The following is a 27,824-nucleotide window of genomic DNA, read 5'->3' as shown; positions in this document are numbered from 1 at the left end:
TCCCTCACTCTCGCACACACACATCCCCTCATACAGGGCCCTCTCTCTTGCATACACACCTACACAAGCTCCCTTTCTCTTTCACACACACATCCTCACACAGGCTACCTATGTCTCTCTCTCAGGCAGCCCTTCACACAGGCTCTGTCTCACACATACACAATCCCTTCACACAGGCTAGCACCCTCACATACACATGAGCTCCCAATCTCTCACACACATACACACTCCTTCACAATCTCCTCATATAGGCTCCCTCTCTCTGAAACCCACACTCAAGCATCCCCCCCACTCCCCCTCTTACCAACCAAGCTGTCTCGCTCCCTCTCTCTGAAACCTACACTCAAGCATCCCCCCAGCCCCTCTCTCTTACCTCCCATGCTCTCTCTCACACCCTCCTGCTCTCTCCCCCTCCCCACCCCCTCTTACCATCCATGCTCTCTCTCACCCTCCCCTCCCCTCTCTGACACATTCTCTCTCACCAGCATGCCACGGGACGCGCTCCGTTCACGGTGAAGATGAAGGCCCGGGCGCGCCGTGCGCGGCACACGGGGGCCTTCCCTTTTTGCCGCGAATGGCGCGCCGGGCCTTCATCTTCGCCATGAACGGAGTGCATCCCATGTGCCGCGGGACGCGCTCTGTTCGCAGCACGCCAGGGTCTCTTCTGCTATTTTCTGCCGTGATGTGATGCCCCCCCACGCTCCGTGTGCCACCTGTGCCCGCGATGACTTTGCTGTCCCGCGATGGCTGCTGTCCATGCGCAGCATGCTTCCTGTTTTGAATCCTCTTCCGGCGAGGGAGGAAATCGGTGAGGCGACAGTGGAAATATGCGGGAAGGGCGACGAGGGAGGAAATCTGCGCAAAGTCTGCATTCCGCAGTAGCGCAGAATTCCCCCAGGAGTACCATATGCTATGATGTCACATTTCCTTCTTCATCCTGTAAGCTGTGATGTCATAAGTTTCTAGCCTGATAATACTGTTGATCTCTTTATTTTGAAGGCGGTGTGGTATACACAACAGAGAGGCACAACAGGGCCTGTATACGGTGCTGCTGACTTCTGGGATGGCGTTGGGATTTTCTTTGACACCTTTGATAATGACACGCATGTGAGTTTAAGGAGTGTCTGCTAACCCATTTCCATTCTTTCTGGCAAATGCAACAGTTTGCATTAAAATGGTTCTCCTCTTTTTCCAGAGAAACAACCCAATCATCCTGGTCATTGGAAACAACGGCAAACTCATCTATGACCATCCCAAGTAAGTTGTGCGTGGTAAGACTTCCGAGCTTCTCTCCACCGTGCGCAGACGCACTGGACACTCAGACATGGCTGCCTCTGGGCTGCTTTTGGGTGGGGGAGGGTTGGCCTGACATGGTTTACCTCCTGCTCCTTTGCGTTTTCATCTCAATTGAAACCAGCCTCTACTGGGCGATGGCCATACCTGGGAACTCTCCAGATAGAGAGAGCGAGCACTGGAACAGGGAGAACCCGATTCTATATATAGCTACTACTGTAAGAGGGGCACTTTCAACTCAGGGTGGTGTTACATTGAACTGCCTAGGGCACTACAGACCTTTACACAAGGATTGCAGGGGTCCACGCTCAAGAATGCCTGTTGGTTGTTGGGGGAGGGAAGAGAGAAAGTGTCCTTCCCTGCCCCCCCCCTTAATCCTATAGCACCATGAGCCTTCAGTCACAACAACCTGTGGATTTTTCCTCCTTATTTTTATATTCCCTCTTACACACCTAGTTTATTATTTTAAATTGTTACCGTACTATGATGGCACACGAGTAATTTGTAATCTATACGACCCATATTTCTCTTTATCGTGCCCTTCTGTAAACCGTTGTGATGGTATTTAACTTAACGACGGTATAGAACATTTTTTTTAAATAAAATAAAAATAAATAACTCAGCCCAGCCATCTAAGAGACAGTGTTCAGCCAGGGCCCACCGATGGCAGCTGTCTCTGGATTCTGGCTCACGTGGACCCTAAGTCTGGCCACTAGGTATGGCACTGAGCAATGGTTGAGACTTCTCCCCTGCCATATCAAGGCGCTGTGAACATTGCCTGGGCAGCAGAGGTGGCTCCAGAAATGGTTGTACGTGGGGGCATAGATGGGGCACAGTGAATTTCAGAATGAGAACGTGCCAAGTGCCTTTCCCTCCAACCAGACTTGGGGGGGGGGGGGGAGAGGGGAGGGCAAGCCTCTTGTCTAGGGGAACCCTCCCACCCCCTCACTCACCCACTGACTGGAGCTGCCCCTGCTCTGCAGCATCCACAGCCCTGGTCAGCCTGAGGAGCAGAAGCCAGGCCTGGATAGTGAACTCAGGCCCTCAGAGCAAGTCACAACACATCTCTGAGTTGCTTGCCACCCTCATCCTCTGAACTCCTATCCACGGCGCAGTGAACATGAGCTCATGGCATCCTTTGAGCTCCTGTCCACGGTGCACAAGCGTACTGACATGAGCACATGGCGTCCTCTGAGCTCTTATCTATGGCAGGCAGGTGCACTGAACATGAGCTCATGTCAATCTCTGTGCTCCTGTCCATGGCGCACAGGTAGCCATCGAAAAACAGCCCAGTGCCTAGGACCGCACTATAAATTATGTGAACAAAATATGGAATCCTCAAACTATTACACCTCAATGGCGTGTGTGCCATGGAAACGCTTTCATCATAAGTCTCGTATATTTATGTGTTCAGTGTCAAGTGATAATTATTATTCTCTTGTTTTTATGCATATAAAAATTTGTGCCAACACGGTCTTTAATGTTTTATATCAACTCAGCAATATCACTTATCTTAAATGTGAAGTACGAGCACTGTTGATTGGTCTGAGCATCAGAGTCATCCAGTTAATTTCATTCTTCCCCGAAATGCCCCCAGAGCACCTTCATCTTATCTGGATGTTTTATCTGGCTCAATCCTTAGCTGAATATACCCAGAAAAATTGGACACATTGACAGTGGCAAGAAGTTTATCCAACTAATTTTCACACTTAGCCAGACAAAACCTTTTAAAAACGGACTTCAAAGGGTTTGCTTTAGATAGGAACTGGCTCATCCATCCTCAAACCAGAATATAAACCGTAAACCTCAAGAAATGTCCAGGATACCGTGAAGCTTCCTGCTTGGCTGCACATCAAATATCCAACATGAATCTTTTAGGCAACATCCCAGGACTATATTTATTTATTTATAATAAAGTGCTTTGCCACAGCAGGGTCCATTGGACACTGACCTAGGCCATTTTGTTAGATGAAACCAGTAGGATACCAGCTTCCTTCCTCAAAGGGAACAGATCCCAGGAAAATATGTGCTTAAATTTAATTTCACACCTGGCCACTTTTTCTCCAGATGTAATGCTAGAAGTGATGTACTAGAAGTTTCTTAATTAACTCCAGGCTCAACCACACCTGACACAACCCACTACTTCCTTTCAAGTGGGCAAGAGCAGAACCACTGTCACGGTCTGGTGTCAGGAAGTATGCAGGTGGGCCGGCTCAGTGGCTCTGTGGCAAGCGTTGTGCACTTCCACCTGAAAGATCCCTAGCTCAGTTCCTGGACTGGTTCTTCCTGATCGGCTGGGGCAGGGGATGCCACAGAGGCTTCTGGGAGGATGGAGTGATGGTCGTCATTAAAGTGATACCTGGTGTTGGCTGGCTTTAGAGTCTGGGATGAAGTGGCCCCAGTGCATGACTCTTGGCCTCATAGCTATGGCTGCTTTGACCAGACTAGGAATAGCATAAGAACATAAGAACATGCCATACTGGGTCAGACCAAGGGTCCATCAAGCCCAGCATCCTGTTTCCAACAGTGGCCAATCCAGGCCACAAGAACCTGGCAAGTACCCAAAAACTAAGTCTATTCCATGTAACCATTGCTAATGGCAGTGGCTATTCTCTAAGTGAACTTAATAGCAGGTAATGGACTTCTCCTCCAAGAACTTATTCAATCCTTTTTTAAACACAGCTATACTAACTGCACTAACCACATTCTCTGGCAACAAATTCCAGAGTTTAATTGTGCATTGAGTAAAAAAGAACTTTCTCCGATTAGTTTTAAATGTGCCCCATGCTAACTTCATGGAGTGTCCCCTAGTCTTTCTACTATCCGAAAGAGTAAATAACCGATTCACATCTACCCGTTCTAGACCTCTCATGATTTTAAACACCTCTATCATATCCCCCCTCAGTCGTCTCTTCTCCAAGCTGAAAAGTCCTAACCTACTACCAAGCTGAAAAGCACCACCCTACTATTAGGAACAGAAACATGTACAATTTACTATATGTGCCTCTATGTAAACCATTGTGACGGTAATATACTGAATGACGGTATAGAAAAGATTTAAAATAAATAAATAAATAACCTCTTTAGTCTTTCCTCATAAGGGAGTTGTTCCATTCCCCTTAACATCAGTCGAATTAAAAAAAACCCGCGAATTCAAAAAAATAAAAGCGAAGCGCTAGAAAAAAAAAAAAAAGCCCAAACTTGCAGAAAATAAGCGAGATTGGTGCTGTGAGGGAAGGCCTGGGAACGTTTCCTGCCAGGGTGTGACGAGGCGAGGGGCAGGGAGCGATCCCACAAAGCTCAGCAAGGTTGCAGAAAAGAAATCAAACAAAAAATGCAGGTGTATAGAGCCACGCTGCAGCCGTGGCGGAGACAAAAAAAATAAAAAAGGAAACCACGGCTGGAGCCTCCAGCAGAGAAGTCCCGCTGGAGGCTCCCGCTCTGTGGGAACAGCTGCTGCAGGCCAGGTTTAATCGCAGCGGCGCTGCGGGCAACACCGGTCAGGCCAGTCACATGACACTGGACTGGCCTGACCGGCCCACCGGGGCATTCCCCGAAGCCCCGCCAGGCCAATCCGCCCTGGGAGAAAGGATGCTGGACTCACTGGTCTGACCCAATATGGCTTTTCTTATATTCTTATGAGAAAGGAAGAACTATCAGGTCAAGGGGGAAAAAAAAAAAAAGATACAGGCAGTCACTGGCCAAACCCAGGCAGAATCACTTTTAGAAGGGCTAGCTGACTTGTATGTGTCCTTGCATTGCTGTCTTCCAGTTTCCATATCTACCTCTTGCTAGGCATTGCCCATTGCTGGCACAATTTCCAGATATTTTTTGGTTAATCACCTTCAGAACAGGCCGGTATTCAAAGTGCTGCTCATTTGGTCCAGCCCCCCCCCCCCCACCCCATGTGGCCTGATCTCTTCCATGTGCACCTGACTGCCGCACGTCTTGCTCCATGCCAACATCCGATTGTGTGATCATGTCCAAAGGCAACAGTTAATTGGGTTGGCAGCTTATCGCTGGCATCCCTAGCTGCACAGCTCTCTCTCCTAAACATCCTCATTCAGAACCCACTGCCAGCTGTGCTTCCTGACCAACGCTGGCAACGCGTCTTCTGCACCGGGAGAGGACTGCATCACCCACTCATTGGCTGAAAACTGAGATCTCCTAATTGGTGATTATTCTCGTTAGGAATTGAAAAGCTAACCAAACAGCTCTGAGCGTTTCCCTAGCATAAACTAGACTGCAGCAAGCACACCCAACTGAATAATTACACTTCAGCCTTTCCTGACACCGTCCCTGAAAACAGTACATACAAATTATTCATTTGTGTTACGTACTCCAGACCATTCCTGATCTCCAGTTTCATCCTTGTTTTCCTCACCTCTTGGGGAGGAAGTGGAAACCAAGCAGCTTAAATTAGAAGAATCCCCTATAGTTGTAGTGTCCTTGCCCAGGCTTAAGTGGGGGGAAGTGGCATCAGGACACCACAAATGTATTCAGGAGTTACCACCATGACGTTTACAGAAGCACAATAGGGTTGCCATCTCATTCCAGCTCACTCGAATGGTCCCATCCAGTCCTGATGTAGTCCCGTTGTATGCATGGACTTATAGTTCAGACTTTCCCATTGATTTCCCTAAGAAACTCAGAACTGCAAATCCATGACATGTGATGGGGCAGAACCAGGACTGGCTCAGTCTGTTCAGGTGATCTGGAGTGAGGTGGCAACCCTAAGATGCACAGAATGCCGAGCTGCTGCCCTCAGCACAAACAAAGACTGGCGAGGTAAGCTCTCCGCTAGAATACATTTGGCTGTTACTTAATGACTGAAGCTAATATTTACATGCATACCACCAGTGGTTATAGAAGATAGGATTATTTTTATAAGGCTATACCAATATATATATACACTATACAAGACTAATTACATATGTAACCAACAGCCAGGCTGGTTACCAGTAAGCCCTGGGACATGCCAGCTAGTGCAGTTAGTGAGAGAGAATTAGGGGCAGATCCATGCAATACAGCCCCTCTCCTCGAGGGTGCTGGGAAGGACATTCCCCTCCTACGAGGTTATGTAGCAGCTAGTTATAATCTCCCCAGTTTGGGCAACTCATTCCACCTTGATTTTTCTCCATCATAAAAGTGCTTAGGGGGTCTCTAGCTTTATGACCTCCCCACAGGAATGTCCTCATATAATGATTTATGTCTGATTTTTTAAACCATAGCAGAAGTTGTTGCATAAAATAAAGCCATTTCGGCAATTCCATCATTTTTGTCAGGTGAAATCTCCCAGTCAGAGGTAAGGGTAGAGAGAACCGATTTTTCAGCTTCTGTTCCATATTCGTAAGTAGCAGTATAATATTTTCCTCATACAATTTCTATGTTTCCCTTGAAAGCATAATCCCCAAGTATCTCATCTCCTGTTCTACCACTTCAAGAGAAACTTGCCTTTCCAGTTCTCTTTCAGAATGCCACCCATTTCCATCGTCTCCGATTTATCAACATTAACCTTCAGCCCTGAATAATGTCTGGTTTCTCAAGAATCCCTCCACAGACTTCTGTGGGGATGCCAGAAAAATCAAGATATGGAAAGCCTTGAATCTAGCAATCATGAAAGAGGTAATCTCTCTCCTCTCATGACCACCTTACTTGTTTCCCAGTATAGTCTTGGGTTATTCCTATCGATGAAATTGTGACTTTTAAAGTCCTCCCACTTATCTTGTAAGACATTTTTAAAATCCTTATCAACTATGTGGTTGGAAATCTCCAAATCCTAGCACTCTTTATATCTGTAGTGACTTGAAACTCTATTCAGATCAGAAGCATGATCAGCTATTTCAATGGGACCAATTTGTACTTGTTGAATTTTGGGAAAGAAAAATTCAGAAATTAGTATATAATCTATCCATGACATAGTCGAGTGATTTCTAGACACATGTATACAGTCACACTCAGTAGGGTTAAGTGTACGCCATATGTCTAGAAGACTCAGTTCCTTGCATAAATATTTTATCCCCTTGAGCTTCCCCCCTATCTTATTCTGACTTGGAGCTGACCTATCAAGCATGGCATCATGAACACAGTTGAAGTCTCCCAGCATAAGTAAAGGCCCTCTAATAATCGGAACTAACTTATTCACTAACTGTAAAAAGAATGCATGTCTATAGTCATTTGGTCCGTAAACATTACAAATAGTAATTTCTTTACCTTGCATTTTACCAATCAAAAATCCCAAATCATCCTGATGGATTGCTAATTTGTTGAAGCAATTGAAAATTCAATCTCTTATGTACCAAAATAGCAAACCCCAGCCTTTTGCCCCAGTGCAGATGCATAAAAGCATTGACCCACCCAACTTCTTACATTCTCCATCAGACAAATGGGTTTCCTGAATCCCAGCAACAGCCACTTTGTGTCTTTGTAGAAAGGCTTAGTATTTTCTTCCACATTCCAAGAAATACACCTTGTACACTCCATCCTTCAACCAACTTCCTCTCTGAAATGACTGATGGCTTCCCAGCCTGGATCACCAGCCCCTTTTCATTTTGACCCTTCTGTTTTGAGTGAAACCTTAAATAACAAACGTTTTGTTTATTTCAGATACCCTCCCCCTTTCTTCTATTGAGCTGTCCTTCGTAGATATCCCCCTTTGTACCCCCCCCCCATCCCACCCCTTCCTGACCCTTCCCTTCCTCCCTTCATCTCTTTTCATTTTCCCTTTACCCCCCAAACATTTTCTTTACAAATCCCAAAAATAACAGGGGAACGAGATCCATGAGATTTGCGTTCGGATGCCACCCCAGCTCAACCATCTCAATTGACCATTCTCCAACCCCGGGTTGAGTCACCACTGTTCCCGCACAAGCAGGGAAATCTGTCTGAATAAATCAAACGTAACATTAATAAAGGCAATAATAATCTCATTTGTTAAACATATTTGAAACACAATCCCATCTCATGAAATTAGCAGACACTCCTCTATTTCTTCACATAGAAGAATGATAGATCCATCCCTTTACCACTGTCCAAACCAGTTAGAGACACTCCACCTCCAAAAAAAAAACCAACAACAAAAAAAAAACTATTTATAAATCTCTGAAGGGTGTATCTCTTTTTTAAAAAATGAAATAGAATAAAATAATAGCACTAGTATTGGCTTTACTACCAATGGCATTGAACTTGTGCGTCTTTCATACTGCTTTTCCTCTAGCTTTCCTTTCACCTGACGCATAACTAATCACTTTTATCAACTCACACCAAACAGTAAAAAAGGAAGGTGAAAAAATTACGAGAAAAAAATAAATCAAGCCCTCTCCGGTCTTCCATCTGAACTTAACCAGTTCAATCAGTTATCCTAGATAATAACCATCGCTGTAAAGAAATGATCACTGAATGTCTTCATGGTGCAGCTAAATAGAAAACTTTGTGGCCTTGGATTGTTCACATCTCTAGAACTCACGCTTGTATCCATTAGAATCTAATCACTCAGCAAAACCACTCTTTCACTTTATTTGGAGTGTCGAAAGTAAAAACTTTTCCATCCTTCCAACTTTTAATTTAGCAGGAAAATTCATGGCAGATTGGATGTTTTGGTTAATTAATTTGCTGCAGACATTTGAAATCGCGCGTCTTTGTGCTGAAATGCCACCAAAAAGTCCTGAAACTTCATTACTTTTTGGTCCTGGTATTTGACATCTTTGCGGTATTTTTAAGCCGAATAAAACTGCTGCTTTTTGATTGGAATTTAGAAATCTGGCTATAACCAGTCTCTGCCGATCCTCCGAAGCCTTCTTAGGCCCAAGCCTGTGTGTTCTCTCAATTATGAGCTTTCCTTCCAAATTGGGCAGATTATGTTCACGTGGAAGCCAGCTCTCAAGCATGGACAGAAGATCACCATCAGACAAAGATTTGGGTAAATCCAAAAAAATAAAGATTATTTCACTGCAAGCTGATCTCAAGATCTTCAAGATTTGCTATAGAGGCCTCAAGTGATTTTTCTAGGGCACATATCTGCCATGTGAGCGCTAGATTATCTTCCTCCACAACTGAAATCCTTCCTTCTCCAATGTCCATACATCTCCCCACATCCACTATCGACTCTTTCAACTCAGACAGATTGGTATTTACAGTGTCAAATTTATGTTCTAAGGCCGTCACTACAGCTTCTGCGAATCTTATACCCGCCTGATCTTCCATACTGGCAACACTGAGCGAATTGTACTTGTCCGTTTTGGAATCCACTATTTTACATCTCTCTTTGTTCTTTCTGACCGGCTTAGAAGACATTTCTGTTGATCAATTTCAGTAACTAGAACACTTCATCATGTAAGAATCTATAATTCAGCAGTGGGTACCCCCAAAATATATTTTATAGGAAGATCAAGCCCAAATGGGAGGGAGTGTCGCCTGGAGCTCAAGTGAGTATGACTCACTCGGCTCACCGCATCATGTGATCTCCTCTGTAATTTTCTTTTTAAGAATAGCCTTGACCATTTTGCCTAGCACTGATATCAGGATCACTGGTCTATAGTTTCCCAGATCGCCCATGGAGCCCTTTATAAAAATTGGTGTAACATTGGTCTTCTGGTACCATTGCTTTTTTAAATGCTGGGTTGTAAATCACCAGAAACAGGTCTTCAGTTTCATTTTTTTAGTTTCTTCAGAGCTCCAGAGTGAATACTATCTGGTCTCAGTGATCTGTTACTCTTTAGTCTGTTGCTTTGACCTCCAGTTTCAAGGATGATAACTTGCTCAAGGTCAGAGTCAAAGTGGATGGTGAAATGGATTTCCAACCTAAGGCGTCTTCTGGGTTCACAGCTCTGTATTAGACTCAATGCAGAGGGAGCAATCTCTAGAGCATGAGTCATTAACCCCTTTGGGCCAAGTGCTCCAAAAAGAGCAACATCAAGGTGAAAAGGGTCTTCAACCAAGAATCAGTCACCAGGAGGGATCTTTTGAGGAACAGCAACTGTGCCTGCGGTGTCACCCAGAGAAAATCATCTGTGCCCCCCCTCAAATTCCCACCCTCCCACTACAAAAGATTTAGTACAGTAGACCCATGAGTTTTCAAAACTGCTTATGGTGCCAGCATTTGGGAGGGAGTGACGTGCTAGCCAGATTGGCCTTGCATGCCACAACGTGGCACGAATGCTAGGATTCAGTTGCTGGCCACAGCTCTAGGGAGAACGTATGGTGAAATCCTTTAGGGCAATGATTCCTAAAAAAAAAAGGATCCCATGATCTCTGGAGTCCTTTATGTTCCACGTGGTGGTGATTGGGGGGGGGGGGGGGGAGTGGGTCCCATGTGATGGGCACCAGCCCACCCAGATCAGAGCAAGAATGGGAAGCAGCAGCTGTAGGCTGCTGATCACAGCAGGAGCAGCAAGCAAGGTGAGGGCAAGTAGAAGATGATAGGATGGTGGAAGGAAGATGGTAAAAATCCAAAAGAGGAGGCCATTAATTAATTCCGCCACCCATGACAGGGGCGGAATTTGCTGTGAGGGTTCTGCTTATCCTTATCTGCCTGTAGTTTACAGCAACAAAGTAAACTGACGGAATTAGAAAGAGATCTCCGATGACGCAAGCAGGACAGGTCTGCTGCCTTCTTCAACACCCTTACCTTATTCGCGGCATCTGCCTGCAGACACAGAGCACTGGTGGCGCCTGGCGGTTCTTAGAGCTATTATTTCTACCGTGGGATGCTGAGAAAGGCCCTCTTCCTCCATCTGTGCGGTCCTTGGAGTGATAGGCCTGGGAGGAGGAGGAGGACATTGCTGTTGGTGCCACTGCTGGAGAGTGTCTGACGGGTCCTGGAGAGCAGAAGGTGCTCATAAAATGCAGTTAGAAGCTAAAGGGGTGTTTAATCAAAACAAAAATGTTTGAGGCTCTCTGTTCTAAAGGCAAAAGGACTGGGGTATGAGGCCAGGCTTTCACCTGCAATGCTGCAGAGAAGGCAGGCCTTGAACACTTCATACCACTGGGGGTCTCTCGTGGTCTGTAACAGAGAACTATGGGAGCCCTCCTTAAAGCTTCGAGCTGCTTCCTCGAACCATACATGCAGAAGAATGTTTGAAGTAGCAGAACCACTTTTCTGTGGGTGTTAACAAGCGTCATCTACAAAGTGACATTTTTTATCAAAAGAAGATTTGGTGCATCAGCACAGCAGAGCCAAAAAATCCCTTGGAGAAGGAAGTTATTGGCACAAATTTATGGATCTCCCCCCCCCCCCCCCCAAAATGTCCACCCTACAGAGGGAGTGCAAGCAAGTCATATACCCCTTTTTTACTTGGATGGGACGACTCAAGGTGCTGACCAAGGTCTGCTCTGAGAAATCAGTGTCTGAATGAGCCACTGAAAACCACTTAAAAAAAAAAAAAAAAAAAAGTAACCAGACTTTAGCATGTTCCCTTCTTCATACAGGACTCATGCCCCTCGACCTTTCATTTCAGGGTCTTGTGCACCCTGCATTATAGAGACTGAGGTTTGGGGTTCTCGGCCTTTTGTGGTCTGAGTCCATTTTAGATTGGTCTTGTTGTTTAATATCCACAAAGCTCCAAAATGAGAAATTTAAGTCCTTCACTGTTTATCAGACGAGAAGAGTCCCAGACAGCCTTGAAAAATGAGCAAAAAAAAAGTATTGGACTAGCCCAACTCTTATCTTAAGCAGTGCAAACAAGCATTTAATCCGCTTAAGGACAGCAGGATTGATTTAGGGGGAATATAAAGGTTTATAAATAAATAAATAAATAATCCAGCACTGAGCAGACAAAGAGAAAAGCCAGCCACCCCAGAGCAAAGTTGACCATGAGAATTGGAGTACGCAGGGCTCCTGTGTTTCACTGACTTTAGGATGCAGTAAGGGGGAATTTTCAGTCGCCTGCTCTGGGACCTGGCAGGCAATTTTCAAAGGAAAACCGTGCCTCGCTTTAATTTGAGCATTCACACAAAGGTCCCTGTGGACCTCCTTTTCCTGCTGGGGGAGGAAGGAGAGGGGAAGGACACGCACTGATATGAAAATGTGAATCTTTATTCCTTGGACTTAAACACCCTCAAAGGAATTCCCTTCTTAATGCAGTTAAACATTTGCATAAGAACATAAGAATTGCTTTACTGGGTCAGACTGAGGGTCCATCAAGTCCAGTATCCTGTCTCCCAACGGTGGCCAAGCCAGGTCACAAATACTTGGCAAGATCCCCAACAGTAAGTAGATCCCATGCTGCTATCATGCAGTAATATGCAGTGGCTTTCCCTAAGTCTACCTGGTTAATAACAGTTTATAAACTTCTCCTCCAGGAACTTGTCCAAACCTTTCTTAAACCCAGCTATGCCTCGCGCCTTTACCACATCCTCTGGCAGTGAATTCCAGAGCTTAATTGTGCTTTGAGTGAAAAAAGTATTTTCTCTGATTTGTTTTGAATGTGCTACTTCGTAACTTCATGGAGTGTTCCCGAGACTTTGTATTTTTTGAAAAAGTAAATAACCGATTTACATTAACTCATTCAATTCCACTCATTATTTTATAGATCTCTATCATACTGCCTCCCCAGTTGTCTCTTCTCCAAGCTGAAGAGCCCTAACCTCTTTAGCTTTTCCTCATAGGGGAGCCGTTTCACCCCCTTTATCATTTTGGTTGACCACCTCTGTATCTTTTCCAGTTCAACTGTATCTTTTTAGGGTTGTAGTGATCAAAACTGCACACAGTCAAGGCTGGATTTAAGACTGTGCAGCCCTGGTTTATGTTAAGTTTGCGCTCCCAGTGCTGTCTCTTTCAGCAGTGCTGGAGGCACTGGGAGCAGGAGGGTGGGTTCCTTGCTCCCAACAATGCATGGAAAGGTATCGGGAGGAGGGGAGGGGGGGGGTAAGGTCAGGGGGAAGAGGAGAAGGGGGGAGCTGCAATGTTTTGAATCCTTGTGGGTGGCTGGGAGGGAAGGGGAGAGGTAGGCTAATGTATAGTTTTATAAGATACCAGGATAGGGGGCTTTCTATATTTTACAGTTTTTAGGGGTGAGCAGAGCACGGCCCGATAGGGCCTTTTATAAGATATTTTTGAGAGGAGGGAGGGGATTGGGCCCCTGGCCTATTTTATGTAGTTTGATTTTAGTCTTTAATGACAGGTCTTCTTAGCCTGGGCCTTTCTCCACGCGTAAACATCTGTTTACCCACAGCAAAATGGCTCCCACAGCGTGTCCGGCTTTTCAGAATGTGTTTGACAAAGTCCTTCAGGAAAGGCTCCTCAGGAACTTACAGAATCATGGGAGAGGAGGCAGAGTCCTTTTGTGGATTAGTCGGGCACAGCAGACCGCCTTTTCGGTTGGAGGGGGGCCCAGCAAATCAACTAAACTCCATCTCCAGTCCTCAGCCTCCACTACCAATTTCTTATACTTATAGTTAATCATTCTTTCTTACATAGATTTTTGCATAAAACATAGAATTATTCATTCCCAAACCAACTAATAAAAAGCATGAAGCCAGAAAAACAGACATCGTGGTAAAGGAGAAAAGCTCAAAACCAGCATTATTACTAGAAGTGTCAATGCTATTCAATGACCATTTACTCATACAACTAATCATACAAAAAAATGCAAATTCCAGTTTCAGCTCTATAACAGCAACACAGACTGTTCTGACACTTATAGGATTAGTAACTGGTTAAGGATAGGAAACAGAGAGTAGAACAAAATGTCAGTTTTCCTCTTGGAGACCGATGAATAGTGACATGCCCCGGGGGGTCTGAACTGGGATGAGCATTGCTTAACATGGTCATTAAAGGTGTGAAAAAGGGAGCCATGTGTGAGGCGATCAAATCTGTAGATGACAAACTAGTTTAATCATGAGCGTAAGGTCCACTGAGCTCAGCATCCTGTCTTCGCCCATGGCCAGTCCAAGTCACAAGTGCCTGGATGATCCCAAAGACTTTGAGAACTTGCAGGAGCGTTCATCAGACTGGGGACCTGGGCATCTAAATGGCAGATATGTGAACGAACGCGCTCTTCCTCATGTGCTACCCTCCTGATCCCCTTGTTCTAGACATACACAATGCTGGGTGTCAGGTTAGGAATCACCGCTCGGGATAAAGTCATTGTGCAGAGCAGCAGTATGCAGCAGCAGCTAAAAGAGCAAATATAATTATTTGGAAAGGAGTAAAGAACAAAACTGTGACTATCATAATGCCTCTGTCTGGATCCATGGTGCAACTGAGCAAAGCTTGTTAGTGCATGCAGTTCTAGTTGCCTCATCTCAGGAGAACTAGCAAAGGTACAGTGAAGGAGAGAAAAAGTGATGCACTATAGGGGCAAGCTCCCTGATAAAGGAAGGCTAAAAAGGTTAGGCTCTTCAGCTTGGAGAAGGGATATGATAGAGGTTTATAAAATCATGAGCGGCGTGGAACATGTTAATAGGAGCCGTTATTTAACCATTCAATTAATACTAGGAGTAGGGGACGCTCCACGAAATCAACTGGTAGCAGATTGAAAACAAATTTAAGAAAAGAGTCTTTCGGTCGATACACAAAGTATAGAATTTGTTGCTGGAGGATGTGGCCAAGACTAGTCGTATTGCCGGTGTCCATCTTAGCCCCTTAAAGGTAATTCTACCCCTTGCATTCTGTGGCTTAATGTGTGCAGGAGGTCTCAGCAGACCTCCTACCCTTAATGTGATGGCAATGCAGTATCAATATGTCAGGGAGTTGCACCACTCCCCCCGATGGCAGGGGTTATAAAATCCCTCCACCCATGTGATGCTGGGGTGACAGAATGCGCTGGAGTTCTGCTCGGGCGCTGGCTCCTCACAGAGCGGTACCCTTGGGCCTGTTCCTCCACAGGGAAGGTTGGCGAGGAAGAGATGTGCTCCTGCTTGGCGAAGGTGGCTAGGACTTGAGGGAAGAGGGGTTGGCCCGAGCCTTCCTGAGAGGAAGGAGCTCCAGAGCGTTCCTAATGGAAGAATTGTGCCTGAAGGAAAGGGTTCCCTGGAATCTGCGGGAGGTTTCAGGATAAACCTGCCGAGGAAAATCCACAGAGTGCTGCTGGCTGAGCAAGAGAAATCCGCCAAAGCTCACTGAGAGAGGAGAAAAGTGAGGAACCAAGAAGAGAAGAGATTTCGGGTACTCAGGAGGTACCAAGAGGACTCAGGCCGGAAGGGTATCTGTTTGGGAAAGAGGGTGAGAACAGGTCGAGATTCATTTCGACTTGCGACTTTCTCTACTGTTTGGATGTTGTTTTCCTGCCGTGGAATTTCAGTAAAAGCTTTATTTATGAACAACAGAACTGGCGTGAACAGTGGTTTGGGGGGTGATTGAACAGGAACCTTGGAGCGAAGAAAAAAGCCTAAGAGCCTTGAAAAGTGCATCTTCTCCCCCCGCCCTCCGTGTGGGAACTTTGTGTGGTCCATGGCCCTTTCCATGTGCCCCCGTGCTCAAGAGCTGACCGGGACAGGAGCTGGACTGGATTTAAAAAAAAAAAAAAAGATTTGGAAAAGGTTTCTGGAGGACACGTCCAATAGCGACTATTAGCCAGACAGATTTGGGAATCACCACCCTGGCAGGGAATGGATCTGCCAGGCACCTCAAAGAGGGGGGCAGGATATGCCGGGCTCAACGGGCCATCGGCACTTCTTATCTCCCTGCCCAGGAATAACATCAGAAGATCTTTCTTCAGAGAAACGATGGTGGATGCAAGTGGAAGCACAGAGCATCCCTGACTACAAAGATGTGAGCGGAAAGTCAGAGGGCCCTGTAAATCCCACAGCAAAAATACCAGCGGGGAGCACAAAAAATCAACAGATCTTCCGATGCAAATGAATCATTTATTAATAAATTATTTACAAACGATACATTATGAATACATGATTACTTTTCATTGGAAGATTTGTTAATAGTTTGCATCATCAACTGCTTTCGTTTTTCTCTGGTATTTATATTGTGCAATTAAGATGCCTGTTTGGTTTCTTTTAGTTACTGCTATTGTACCACAGATGGAGAGGGCTTACGGTCCTTATCTACCATTAAAGTCTAGGGGCTCTGTGTGCTAAGTATTCATCCCAAATGAGAGAAAACTGTTTGTGGTGAATGAAGGCTCCCGGTGCCATTGCCCAACAGAGGCCAGGTCTGATTGAGCTGGGAGTCTAAAGGGGCAAGAGGAACCTGCTGGGGCAAAAGCAAACTAGTAACCCAGGTGACCCCCAGGGTGCTGGACAGATGCATCTGGTTTCCTTTACCTCAAAGTTCTGGAGAGCTGGCAAAAGCATTGCAACCCCCAAACAAGCAATGAATTTCAAAACCAGGAGCCATGTGGACTCGCAGTGTACTGGAATTCTGTGGGTCACAATACGATCCTCTTACAGCTCAATATGTTACACTTTAACGTGTGCAGTTTTGTGTGTGTGTGTGTGGGGGGGTCATTTATGGATTCTGAGGTCAATATTCAGCTTTTGGAGTTAGCCAGTTTAAAGCCAAGCTTTAAATTAGATCCCCCTGCCGAGCAGATTAATTTTGTGAACACAACTGATCCGTGTGCACAAAATCTATCTGCATAAGAAGAGGCAGTGCTGGAGGCATTATGGGGGTAGGACTAAGCTCTGAGTGCAGTTTGGTTAAAATTATGCACGGAAATCTGGTCAGAAAAATACCTTTTCCAGAGTTATCTGGGTAAGGTTGTGTGTGTGACTTTGGGTATATTCGGCAGCAGACTCATCCGGTAAGACCCACTGAATATCCGGATCAAGCTGGACCCATAACTTCCCAGAGAACTTTACCTGCTCACCGGCTTTCTGACTTTTTAAACTCAGATGCGTGGCTCTTCTTGGCATTATCTGAGCCCCGATTCATTGTGTTGGTGTGTGCGGCAGAGGGTGGTACACAGCATCGGACCGAGCAGTAAAGTGGGTCACCAGGCTCGTTGTGTTCCTGTGCGGGGATTTCATACGGCACCACATGGCAGAGCTGGCAGCCAGCCACCCACGCACATATGCCTACTTAGAAACGCTTCCTGCAGGTTTAGGGAGCTTTGGAAACATTCGCTTCCACAGCTTGCAATCCTGGAGGTCCCTCAGGCCCCCAGCTCTCGCACCTCCCCTGCATTTCCAGGGGTTGCAGGCACGGCGCTCTCCTATGCCGTCAGTGATGCGATGGCCCTCAGTCTTCATGTGAGCTCTGTCTCCCTGCTCTAGCTTTGCCCAGCTCCCAATTTCTTGTTTTCAGTGCTTGATCTATCACACACACGTGAGAGCAACAGTACACAATAAGCAACCAGATGTCCGATCTTACAAGATCGGACATCTGGTTGCTTATTGTGTACTGTTCCTCTCACGGCTTTATTAAGCAACCTTCCTTGCTGCTTTTTCAGACTATCACACACACAACAGCTCTCTCCCTTGTTACCCCCTCTCAAGCATTAGACAGAGGTGTGTACCTCTGTACACACATGTACACTGCTTCAGGCATGCCCATGTACACGTTAGAGCCACACAGGCAGGCTGGGCTCTGGCAGGGTCGCCTGCTGCTGTTGTTACTTGGTAATGAATTGTCTCTCTTGTCTCCCGCAGTGATGGAGCATCCCAAGCCCTGGGGTCCTGCATTCACAATTTCCGAAACACACCCCACCCCTTCCGAGCCAGGATCACCTACTATAAGAGAACTCTCAGTGTAAGCAGATGTCGTAAAGTCTGACTGAGTGGGAGCTGTGATTGTTCCCTGAGCTTCCGCGGGGGGGGGGGGGGTGTGTGTGACAAATCAAAGCGCCGAGAATGAAGGTTTCGTGACACGTGGAAACTGGTCTTTTCCCTTTTCACCCACCTGTCTTCCAGGTGCAGAAAAAGGGAGATTGAAATGAGCATACAGGCCTTAGCTGGGACGGAGCGCACAGAATCTCACTTCTTTTCTTCTGCTGCAGACAGCCATCCTCTTCGCTTTCACGCACTCTAGTCTTTGCTTAAGGTTAATCTCTAGTAGAAGCTATGAAACAGAAGTCTTTAAAACACACTAATGCAATGTGAGGCCTCAAGCTGACTCAGTCCCCATGCGCAGCTGCACCATCACTAGCGATCTGAGGTCACGGGAAAGAGAGAGGCAGTAGTGCAAACAATCAGTGGCCCGGCTTGGGGGAGGGGGCCAGTGAGAGAGAGGATAGGCTTGCAGGGCAGCAGGGGCTGGGAATTTTGCCCCTCTAGACCCAGGTCTAGTGTGCCTGTGCGTAAGGCCTGCCGCAAACCCGTTAGCTTCTAGGTGTGAAGGCCTCCCTCAGTGCCTGCCTCTACTAGGGTTCCCATCTCTTAAGAAGAGCTCTGTGATGTGTTTAATGTACTTGGGTTCTTTTAATGGTCATGAAGACCATTAATGGTTCTGGGACCTGTGCTGTGTAGTCAAAAAATGTGAATAGAAAGCATACCAGCAAATCCCAGTATGCACTGAACTAAGAGTTAAATTTATTACATTGGCGGGGTGCTTTAATTCCCGTTATGTCGCCATTGTCAGGCAGTTCCCGCAGCTAATGGCCTTCGTCTTCTGTGCAGGGGAAAGGGGTGGCGTGAAGCCGTTTCTCTTCTTTCTGTTGTCCAGAGTTGAAGTAACTGGACTGACCCTGGAGAAAACTGAAATCTATGTAGGTTGTGAGACGTTTTATTGAATCAACCAAAGAAATATTAGGGGCATGGGCTTGTGAAGCACATGGGTCCTGTCTTCAGTGCAGCAGTGATTACGTAAAGCCTTGTACTAACCAGAGATAGCTCCTTTGGAGGAGCACGGTGAGTGCTGACAGCCTGGTGTCCTGCTCCCTCCCTGTGTTCTGACTGCAGGTTTCTGTGAATAATGCGGGCGTCCCCGATGATGGTTTTTATGAGCTGTGCACTCAAGTTCAGAATATGATTATTCCTTCTGTGGGCTTCTTCGGAGTCTCTGCAGCAACAGGTGGTCTGGCAGGTAAGATTTGTTAGATACAAAGAACTAAAACATTAGCTAGATTAATTGCAGAAAAAAGGCCATGGTGTAGCATCAGCGCTGGATTATAGGGCGACTCCCCTGCTCAAACCACAAGGATCTTATTGTCTGATAAGGTAAAAGAAACTGACCTGATTAGACCATAGGTAATACACATAGGTGCTAATTTAACTTGTTGACTGCTGATGGTTCTCTGCTGCTACTGAGAAATTGAATATCCATTCTACGCCAGCAGCAGCAGCAAACTGGTCCATGGCTGGCTGCTGAGATAAAGTCTGCTGCTGCAGCACACTCTGAGTTCTCCCATCATCTGCAAGAGCCCTCAAGGTAAACTAACCCTAGGGTAGTGCACCCGACTCTAAGGCAGGAATGGGTGAGTCCATCTTGATCTTTCAGCTTGTGGTTTATTATATGGAAGAAGCTCCCAGCATGCTTTGGAATAAGCGATGATAAACTGGGGCTGACTCGCTTGTTCCTCATCTTTCTTTCTCTTTCTTTAAATTTATAAATCACCTATAAAAGGTTTCTTTATAATTCTTTCCTACAGGGATGTATTGTATCTTGAATAATATGTTCAGCATTTGCTGTAGACAATGTATTGTTTGTTATTAATTAAAAATTTCAATAAATAAAAAATTTAAAAAAAATTAAAAAAAATAAATAAATCACCTAAAAAAGCATAAATATATGAACATAAAACATGAGTTTCACATACACAGCATAGCCGTCAAGAATGTCACAAAAAGGAAATGCTTAAGACAAAGCCCCATAGGCTAATAGCATGCCTGTTTAAACAGCCATGTCTTCAGCAAACTTTTGAACATTTTCAGTCCATCAGAGGATTGGGGCCACAATAGAAGAAAGCACAGTCTCTGGTACCGCATAATCTAGCGTGATGCAGTGAAGGTCCATCCAAAAGGCCCCTTTGAGAGGAGCACAATTGGCGCGTAGGACAATACAATACAACAAGGCATTGCACCATGGTCTGACAGAGGAAGAAATCAGTTTGAAAACAATAACTGCAATTTTATACTTAATGCGTTCAGACATTTGAAGCCAATGAAGGTCTATAAGCATGGGTGTGATGTGATCTCTCCTTTTATTGCCGGAGATAAGACAGGTGGTGGCATTAAGCAGTAATGGGAGATGTTTTAAGGTCACAGGAGGTAAACCAATCAGGATAGAATTATAATAAAGACTGGTAAAATTGACCCTTGGACCACGGTCCAAAAGTCTGGCTTATCCAAGAGATGTTCAAGACCACACAGCATGTGTAACTAATAGAAACCAGAATTCAATATACTTTGTATGTGAGGACGAAAAGACAGCAAAGGTTGATCAGCCCACCAAGATTCCATATGCATGAATTACGAGAAAAGGTGGTGTTCTCAAGTACAATGGTTGTTTGTTGGATCTTGGAAGAGGAACGCTGAATCAAAACACACTGAGTTTTGGCTAGATTCAATGATAATTTATTGAAAAATTAGCCACTTCCTAATAGTTGACCAGCTCAGGACTCACCTGGGTCTGAATCCTTTTGTGCTCTTATGCAATCAGACGAATATTTCCACGTAGCTTGAAAGTTTGAGGACAGGAGGTGTCCAACTAATTTGTCTGTAGCCTGAGAGCTGTGTGTTACTCCACAGTTAGGATTGAATTGAAAGCTGTATTTCCACTTGACTGAGAAGAAATTGTTTTGTTTTGTTTTTTTCCCAGACGACCATGATGTCATGTCTTTCCTGACCTTCAGTCTGACTGAAACAATAAAAGAGGTAACTTGTGACTCAGCACAAAGGTGGATAGTGGAGCTGCCCTTCCAGTCTGCAGTTTGGTTGATTGATTGCATGCTAATATAAATGACTCAAATCCTTCAGGTTTTAGAATTAAAGTGCTAAGATACATCATGCCATGAGCCTATTTGAGAAAATCCCTTGAGATCTTGATTGGCGTAAGAGCCTGGAATCAGAAGAGAATAAAGGACGTCCATATGTCTTGGCTCCCATTGGAGAAAGGAGTGGGGAAAGATATCAAATGTGTGTAGTGAACTTGGTGCCACAAAGTCTGCTAGCTTTTATGTCTCACATGAGGTTTCATCTGATTAAGGGCAAGAAGGGTAAGATCTTAGTGATTCTTTATAAAGAGAACCTGTTCCTAATAAGCCTCTGTCGGTTTTGTATGGGAAGACTGATCCAATTTGGCTTTCTTATACATGTACAAAAGAACTGGTCTTGCTTGGTCTCTGTGTGGCAGACTATGGTCTCTTGGAGTCTTTCTTGGTTCTGCTTGGGAAAAAATGATTTCAGTTGGTCTTTTAAAATTCTTTTTATGGGACACTGATATCATTGGTATTCTATTGGTCATGTTTCTTTTGATTCTTTATTAGCGTTATGTGTCTCATTGAGTTTCTATTAATTCTTTGTATGGGGTACTGGTCCCATGAAATCTTTCAGTTTTATCTTTGGCATGCCTTGTCTCTGGTAAGGGGGGAAGAAGGTATCTTTGCTGAATTTGTATAAGGACGCCTATCCCATAGAGGTTTGGTACATATGTGTAGAGTTTACAGCATCTGGCCATCAAACCGGGTGACCTATGTTCACTTTGCTCCTCCGTCACCCAGAGTGACTACGAGAAACTAGTTTCAACTTGTATTCCAACTTAGGGCATACATTCTCAACTACTTTGAGTAAAGGACAATTGTGATTAATGTGCCCACGGAAATCCATATTGACTGTCTGCCTATGTTTACTTTCTCTTCAGGATCTTGACTCTAAGATCTCTGACTCTGAGAAGGACAAATTTGAGAAGGAGTATGAACATTTCCAGAAGGAGTTTGAGAAGCACAAAGAAGAATTTCAGAAGGAGCACCCACCTGTCCCAACTCCAGGTGGATACGGTTTAGGACTAAACCACCTCTGCACTCTCTTGGTTACAGCACCCTCTCTAGCCGTCTCTTGTGTGTTATTGCAGACCGTGGTGAGGAGTGCCAGAGGCATTGCTGGCATACGCTGCCAGAAAAACAACCCTTCCCCCACAAAATGACATTTCAGTATCCTGAGCAGCTGCCTCTATATGCAGCAGCAAAACAAGTTCACCTATAGTTTTGCAGCGAATATTTGTTGACTTAAAATATAACACACTACAACAGTAAAGCCATTGAGTAAAATGGTGTTATTGTGCACTCGCTCTTGATTTATCTCAGCATCTTGGTGCAGCTTATTGACTCCTATCACATGGGTATATTTGGCACATCTATACATAGATAGGTGGCTCCAAAAGCCATCATAGAATAATCTTTATTTGAGCAGTCATTAAGTAAGCTAAGAGGAAACATGATATAAACTGATTTTTTTTTAAAGTTAAGTACTTTTCTGAAATTGGAATATAGTGATGCAACAGTCCAGTTAGCGAATCGGTAATGAATGTAGTTCTGATGACAGTAGCTAAGAACAGATTTCCCAGTGGGTGATATTCTCACATATCCACTTTGCCAGTGGGTATGTGATAATATCAGATTTATTTATTTACTTCCATTTTTTAGCTGCATAAATCCAACATAAGTCCTAGGCAGTGTACAGCATAAATACAGCAGACAATAATAATAGTTGGTGTTTCTGATCCTAGGTGTTAATACATTGCAAATTTAGGTGCTTTTTTATTTATAGAAATTAGGTGTATTTGTCAGGCACTAAGAATAGGTGTTTATCAATATGTTTGCAGCACATACTTCAATTTTTGGCACATTTATAGGCATAAATCAATTTATCTTTGGTTTGTTAGATGCATTTATTATTTAAAAGTTAAAATTGCAAAATGCAACTTCATACTACTGTATTGTAGAGATGTGAATCGTGTGATCGATCGTCTTAACGATCGATTTCGGCTGGGAGGGGGAGGAAATCGGATCGTCGCAGTTTGGGTTTTTTAAATATCGTGTAAATCGTGTAAATCGAAAACCGGCACACTAAAACATCCCTAAAACCCACCCCGACCCTTTAAAATAAATCCCCCACCCTCCCGAACCCCCCCAAAATGCCTTAAATTACCTGGGGTCCAGAGGAAGGGTCCCGGTGTGATCTTTTACTCTCGGACCTCCGTGCGTTGTAGAAATGGCGCCGGCGCTACCTTTGACCTGTCAAAGGTAGCGCCGGCGCCATTTTGTTTTTTTTGTTCCCCGACATCAGGAGCGTAGGAGATCGCTCCCGGACCCCCGCTGGACCCCAGGGGGTCCAGCGGGGGTCCAGCGTATGGCCATACGGCGCCGGCCATACAGTGTATGGCCGGCGCCATTTTCCGTACGGAAAAACGATTTGCGGTAGGAGATCGTTCCAGACCCCCGCTGGACTTTTGGCACGTCTTGTGGGGGTCAGGAGGCCCCCCCAAGCTGGCCAAAAGTCCCTGGGGGTCCAGCGGGGGTCCGGGAGCGATCTCCTACGCTCCTGACGTAAATTACCTGGAGACCCTTCCTCTGGACCCCAGGTAATTTAAGGCATTTTGGGGGGGGGGTTCGGGAGGGTGGGGGATTTATTTTAAAGGGTCGGGGTCGGTTTTAGGGTTGTTTTAGTGTGCCGGTTTTCCCGCCCTCCCCCTTCCCCCTTCCCCTCCCCCTTCCCCCGATTTACGATTTTTTGACGATAAATCGGGGGAATTGTTATTGTATCGCGGCTCTAACGATTTTTGACAATTTAAAATATATCGGACGATATTTTAAATCGTCAAAAAACGATTCACATCCCTACTGTATTGTTGGGTGGGTGGATGTGGCTGGAGTGGGTGGCAGGGTAGGTGTGGCTGGGAGCTGCTGGCAGTGAGGTGGGGGTGAGTGTGTGGCTGTCTTATTTTTAAAGCACTTTATAGGGGCCAACCACCGTATCTGGTTAATCTTTTGATGTGCTACCAACTAGGCCCAATGGTAGCACTAGGTGGACTAGATGGCTGCCTAAAGTGCTACAATTTTGGGAGCAGTATGGTGATTGCATCTCCGCCTTCCTGCCTGTGGGGGCAGAAAAGAAGATGCAGTTGCCATGGCTGGAAGGAGCAGTAGCAGCCTGCATGGCTGGAAGACAGGAATCAGAGATGGAACAGCGTTGGCCCAAAGAAAGAGAAGGTGTCCTGTTGGCCTTGCAGGCTGCTGTGTTCGCTTATGCATTCTAGAGGGGTAGTGCATGTGAGTGAAAGAGCATGAGTGTGTGTACATGAGAGAGGAGACAGCTTGTGTGCAACACCCCCCCCCCCTCCCCTCGCTAATCCATGACAATCTCAAAGCATCTGGAAATCAAAAGTTCCCAGGTATGGAGAGCGGGTGATTTTTTAAGAGCATGAGTGTGTGTACATGAGAGAGGAGACAGCTTGTGTGCAACATCCACACCCCCCCCCCCCCCCCCTAATCCATGACAATCTCAAACCATCTGGAAATCAAACGTTCCCAGGTATGGAGAGCAGGTGATTTTTTAAGCGCATGAGTGTGTGTACATGAGAGAGGAGACAGCTTGTGTGCAACACCCCCCTCCCCCCCGTCCCCTCGCTAATCCATGACAATCTCAAACCATCTGGAAATCAAACGTTCCCAGGTATGGAGAGCAGGTGATTTTTTAAGCGCATGAGTGTGTGTACATGAGAGAGGAGACAGCTTGTGTGCAACACCCCCCTCCCCCCGTCCCCTCGCTAATCCATGACAATCTCAAACCATCTGGAAATCAAACGTTCCCAGGTATGGAGAGCAGGTGATTTTTTTAAAATCAGCATCATCATTTCTTATTAGTTTTAATTAATGGGTGTTATTTGATGTGTCTCCTGTTTTGAAATATTTTATTGGTGTTTAGAAATGGGTTTTTTTAATGTTTATATGGGTTTTTAATTATTGGATTTTATTCTCTTCAGTTGTTTTGAAATATTTATTCTTGCTATTAGTATGGTTTAGTATTATGACTGTTTTATATTTCCTGATTTTGTTTGATGTTGGTTTTTTAAGGAATGGTGAAGGTTCTGTTTTTTCATTGTTGTACTACATACAGAGTCTGGCTTGTTGTGGTTTGCAGTTCAGTTTTTGACTGCACATTTCTATATATACTTTATGATCTCTGTGTACCGTAGTAGACATTTTAATAAATAAGTTCTGTATTTGGTGAGGTTTTGACTATGTTCTGCATGTGTAAATGAGTTGAGTTATTCTGCTAGTGTGTAGATTCTGTGTAGGGATTTATAACAGCCTGAAATGTTCTGTTTTTCTATTAGGGGATACATTGGTGTTTTAGGTCTGGTGTAATATTTTCATTTTTGCCTTTTCATAGGTAGGGTTTTTACTGTTTGAGTGCTGGCAGTTAGTGCTGTTTTAGTATGGGAAGTTTACTATATTGTAATTGTAATTCAGTTTACCCATGGGTCTAAGATGGCTAAGTTTTCACCCAATGCATGTTAAAATAGACCTAATTTAACCACCACATAAGGAAACACAATTTGCTATATTGCAAATATTCTGTTTATTGATACAAAAACTTTTATATGTAAACAATACACTTTAAAAGTATCCCCCCTCCCATTTTTTCAAACACATTCATACCATTCATTCAATGCACGTTATTACTAAAACTCCAACAAGTTAGGATCCTATTTGTTTCGCCTAAGTTAGGCTTCCTCAGGGAATATATCAACAATTGCTTTTACATCAAGAAACACTTTTACATAATCTCTCCTAAATACGTTCTCCACTTTTGATGTAAATTCTCATTCTTCTCAAATTTTATTCACTTGATCTTCTAACTTTTCTTCTGATTTCTTCTCGATGGGTCCAATACTCTCTTCCCTTATTCTTTTTTTATCGACCTCTACAAATACTATACAAAAATACCATCAACATATATATATTATATCTTTCCAAAACATTTCTAAGTAAATTGTATAATACCATACTACTCTCTTACCTCAATGTTTTACCACAACATCCATTCCCGCTTCACCAATCAAATACTTCATCGCTATTATTGCCACTCCTCCTGTTACCCCGGATGTTATACCCAATGCGTTTTTTATCTAAAAATAGAAATATTTTTCCAATTCTTTAAGCTACAAGCTTCTTCTCTACAAAAAATCTTCTACACTTTTAATTATTTCTAACAGACAACGCTTATCAAACAATAAAATGAAACAATCACCTACACGACCCCACTTTCTTACCCATGTGTCCTTTCACAAACATCCGCCTCGTGTGTCAAGTCTCAAATATCCACTATCTGAAAAATAAAGATATACTATTTCCGCAAATCCAATACTTTTCCCATATATTCAAAGTATGAAATCCCTCATGCGTTCCTCACCTGCCCGGTCTGGAGCACTACCTCCCTCTGTTTGCAACGCCGCGCCTGCGGAAATAGTATATCTTTATTTTTCGGAAATTTGTATTGTATTGTATTGTTTACATATAAAGGTTTTTGCATCAATAAACATAATATTTGCAATATAGCAAATTGTGTTTCCTTATGTGGTGGTTAAATGATTGATTAAGGAAACAAGTTTTAACCTTCTGTGATATGTTACCAAAATAGACCTAATACCATATGGATTCCAAGTGTCTTTTTTGCAGGTTGGCACCACAGGAGTGCATGTAAGATAATATGCAGGTTCTTCTTGCAAGTGATATTTTTACCTAATAAGACCATACTCTGAATGTTATTTTTCATGTAAATCTCTTATTATAAATGCATAATTTTTAATTGTATGGGGGGAGAGGGGTGTCATAAGGCTATAAAGCTCACCCAATATCCTTACACTAGCCCTACTACCAGCCAATAAGATCATTACATTCATGACATTAGGTTTCAATATGCAAGATGCTCCAAATCTCACTATTATTGAATGCATTGTTTTCTGCGATCCAGCTTAAGGACAACTATTTAAAATTTAGGAAAAAAATGAAGTTGTTAGTTTTTAATCAAGCTTTTTTCCAAGTAATGGTTGACAGTTAAAATGTTTTTTTTCTCTAGGTATCCCTAGTGATAATATCTTGCTTTGGCATAACGTTACCTGATTTTATTGTATTTAACCGTGATTTGTATTTATAATTTTGTATTTTTAGAAGCAGAAATTGCTTTCTTATATATGGAAAGGCACTATATCAAGGTTGAATAAACTGTCGTGTGTGGGTGGGGATGGCTGGATGAAATAGTACTAGGACTAGAGGACACTCAATGATAAGAACGGGTAGCAGATTTAAAATTTAAGAAAGTGTTTTTTCAAACAACACAATTGAAGTGTGGAATTTGTTGCCAGTGGATGTAGTTAATGCTAGTACAGCTGGAGATGGAGACAAGCTTCTGGAGAACATATCCATTAACAGTTATTAGCTGGGTAGACTTATTTATTTATTTATTTATTTATTTAACACATATCTATACCGTTTTACCAGTACTAATACTGTTCAAAGCAGTTTACAATGATAAAATAAGAGTAAAATAAAATAATTAAAATAAACCAAAATAAAACAAAAATGCAGTAAAGTAAGAATAAAAATACAGCTTAATGATTATCAATAACATAAATTAGGATGGTATGAGGGAAGAATTGGCGGCTACATTATTAAAAATTCAAAGATCAGAAAATCATATAA

General features: G+C 44.1%; 1 protein-coding gene across 2 annotated transcripts in view; it reads left to right on the top strand.

The window, feature by feature from the left end:
• The window catches only part of LMAN1L (lectin, mannose binding 1 like), a 57,462-nt gene that overhangs the window by 6,451 nt on the left and 23,187 nt on the right, over positions 1-27,824 (top strand). For both annotated transcript variants that reach the window (XM_029574930.1, XM_029574931.1), the window contains 6 exons: positions 1,000-1,107; positions 1,196-1,257; positions 17,836-17,935; positions 19,084-19,207; positions 20,942-20,997; positions 21,983-22,109. In XM_029574930.1, the coding sequence (XP_029430790.1) occupies positions 1,000-1,107; positions 1,196-1,257; positions 17,836-17,935; positions 19,084-19,207; positions 20,942-20,997; positions 21,983-22,109 (577 nt within the window). The remainder of the gene's footprint in view (positions 1-999; positions 1,108-1,195; positions 1,258-17,835; positions 17,936-19,083; positions 19,208-20,941; positions 20,998-21,982; positions 22,110-27,824) is intronic.

The sequence above is a fragment of the Rhinatrema bivittatum genome, chromosome 13 (genome assembly GCF_901001135.1).
Source record: "Rhinatrema bivittatum chromosome 13, aRhiBiv1.1, whole genome shotgun sequence".
NCBI lineage: Eukaryota > Metazoa > Chordata > Amphibia > Gymnophiona > Rhinatrematidae > Rhinatrema > Rhinatrema bivittatum.
Note: the sequence above shows the minus strand (reverse complement) of the source record. Positions and strands in the feature narration are given on the sequence as shown.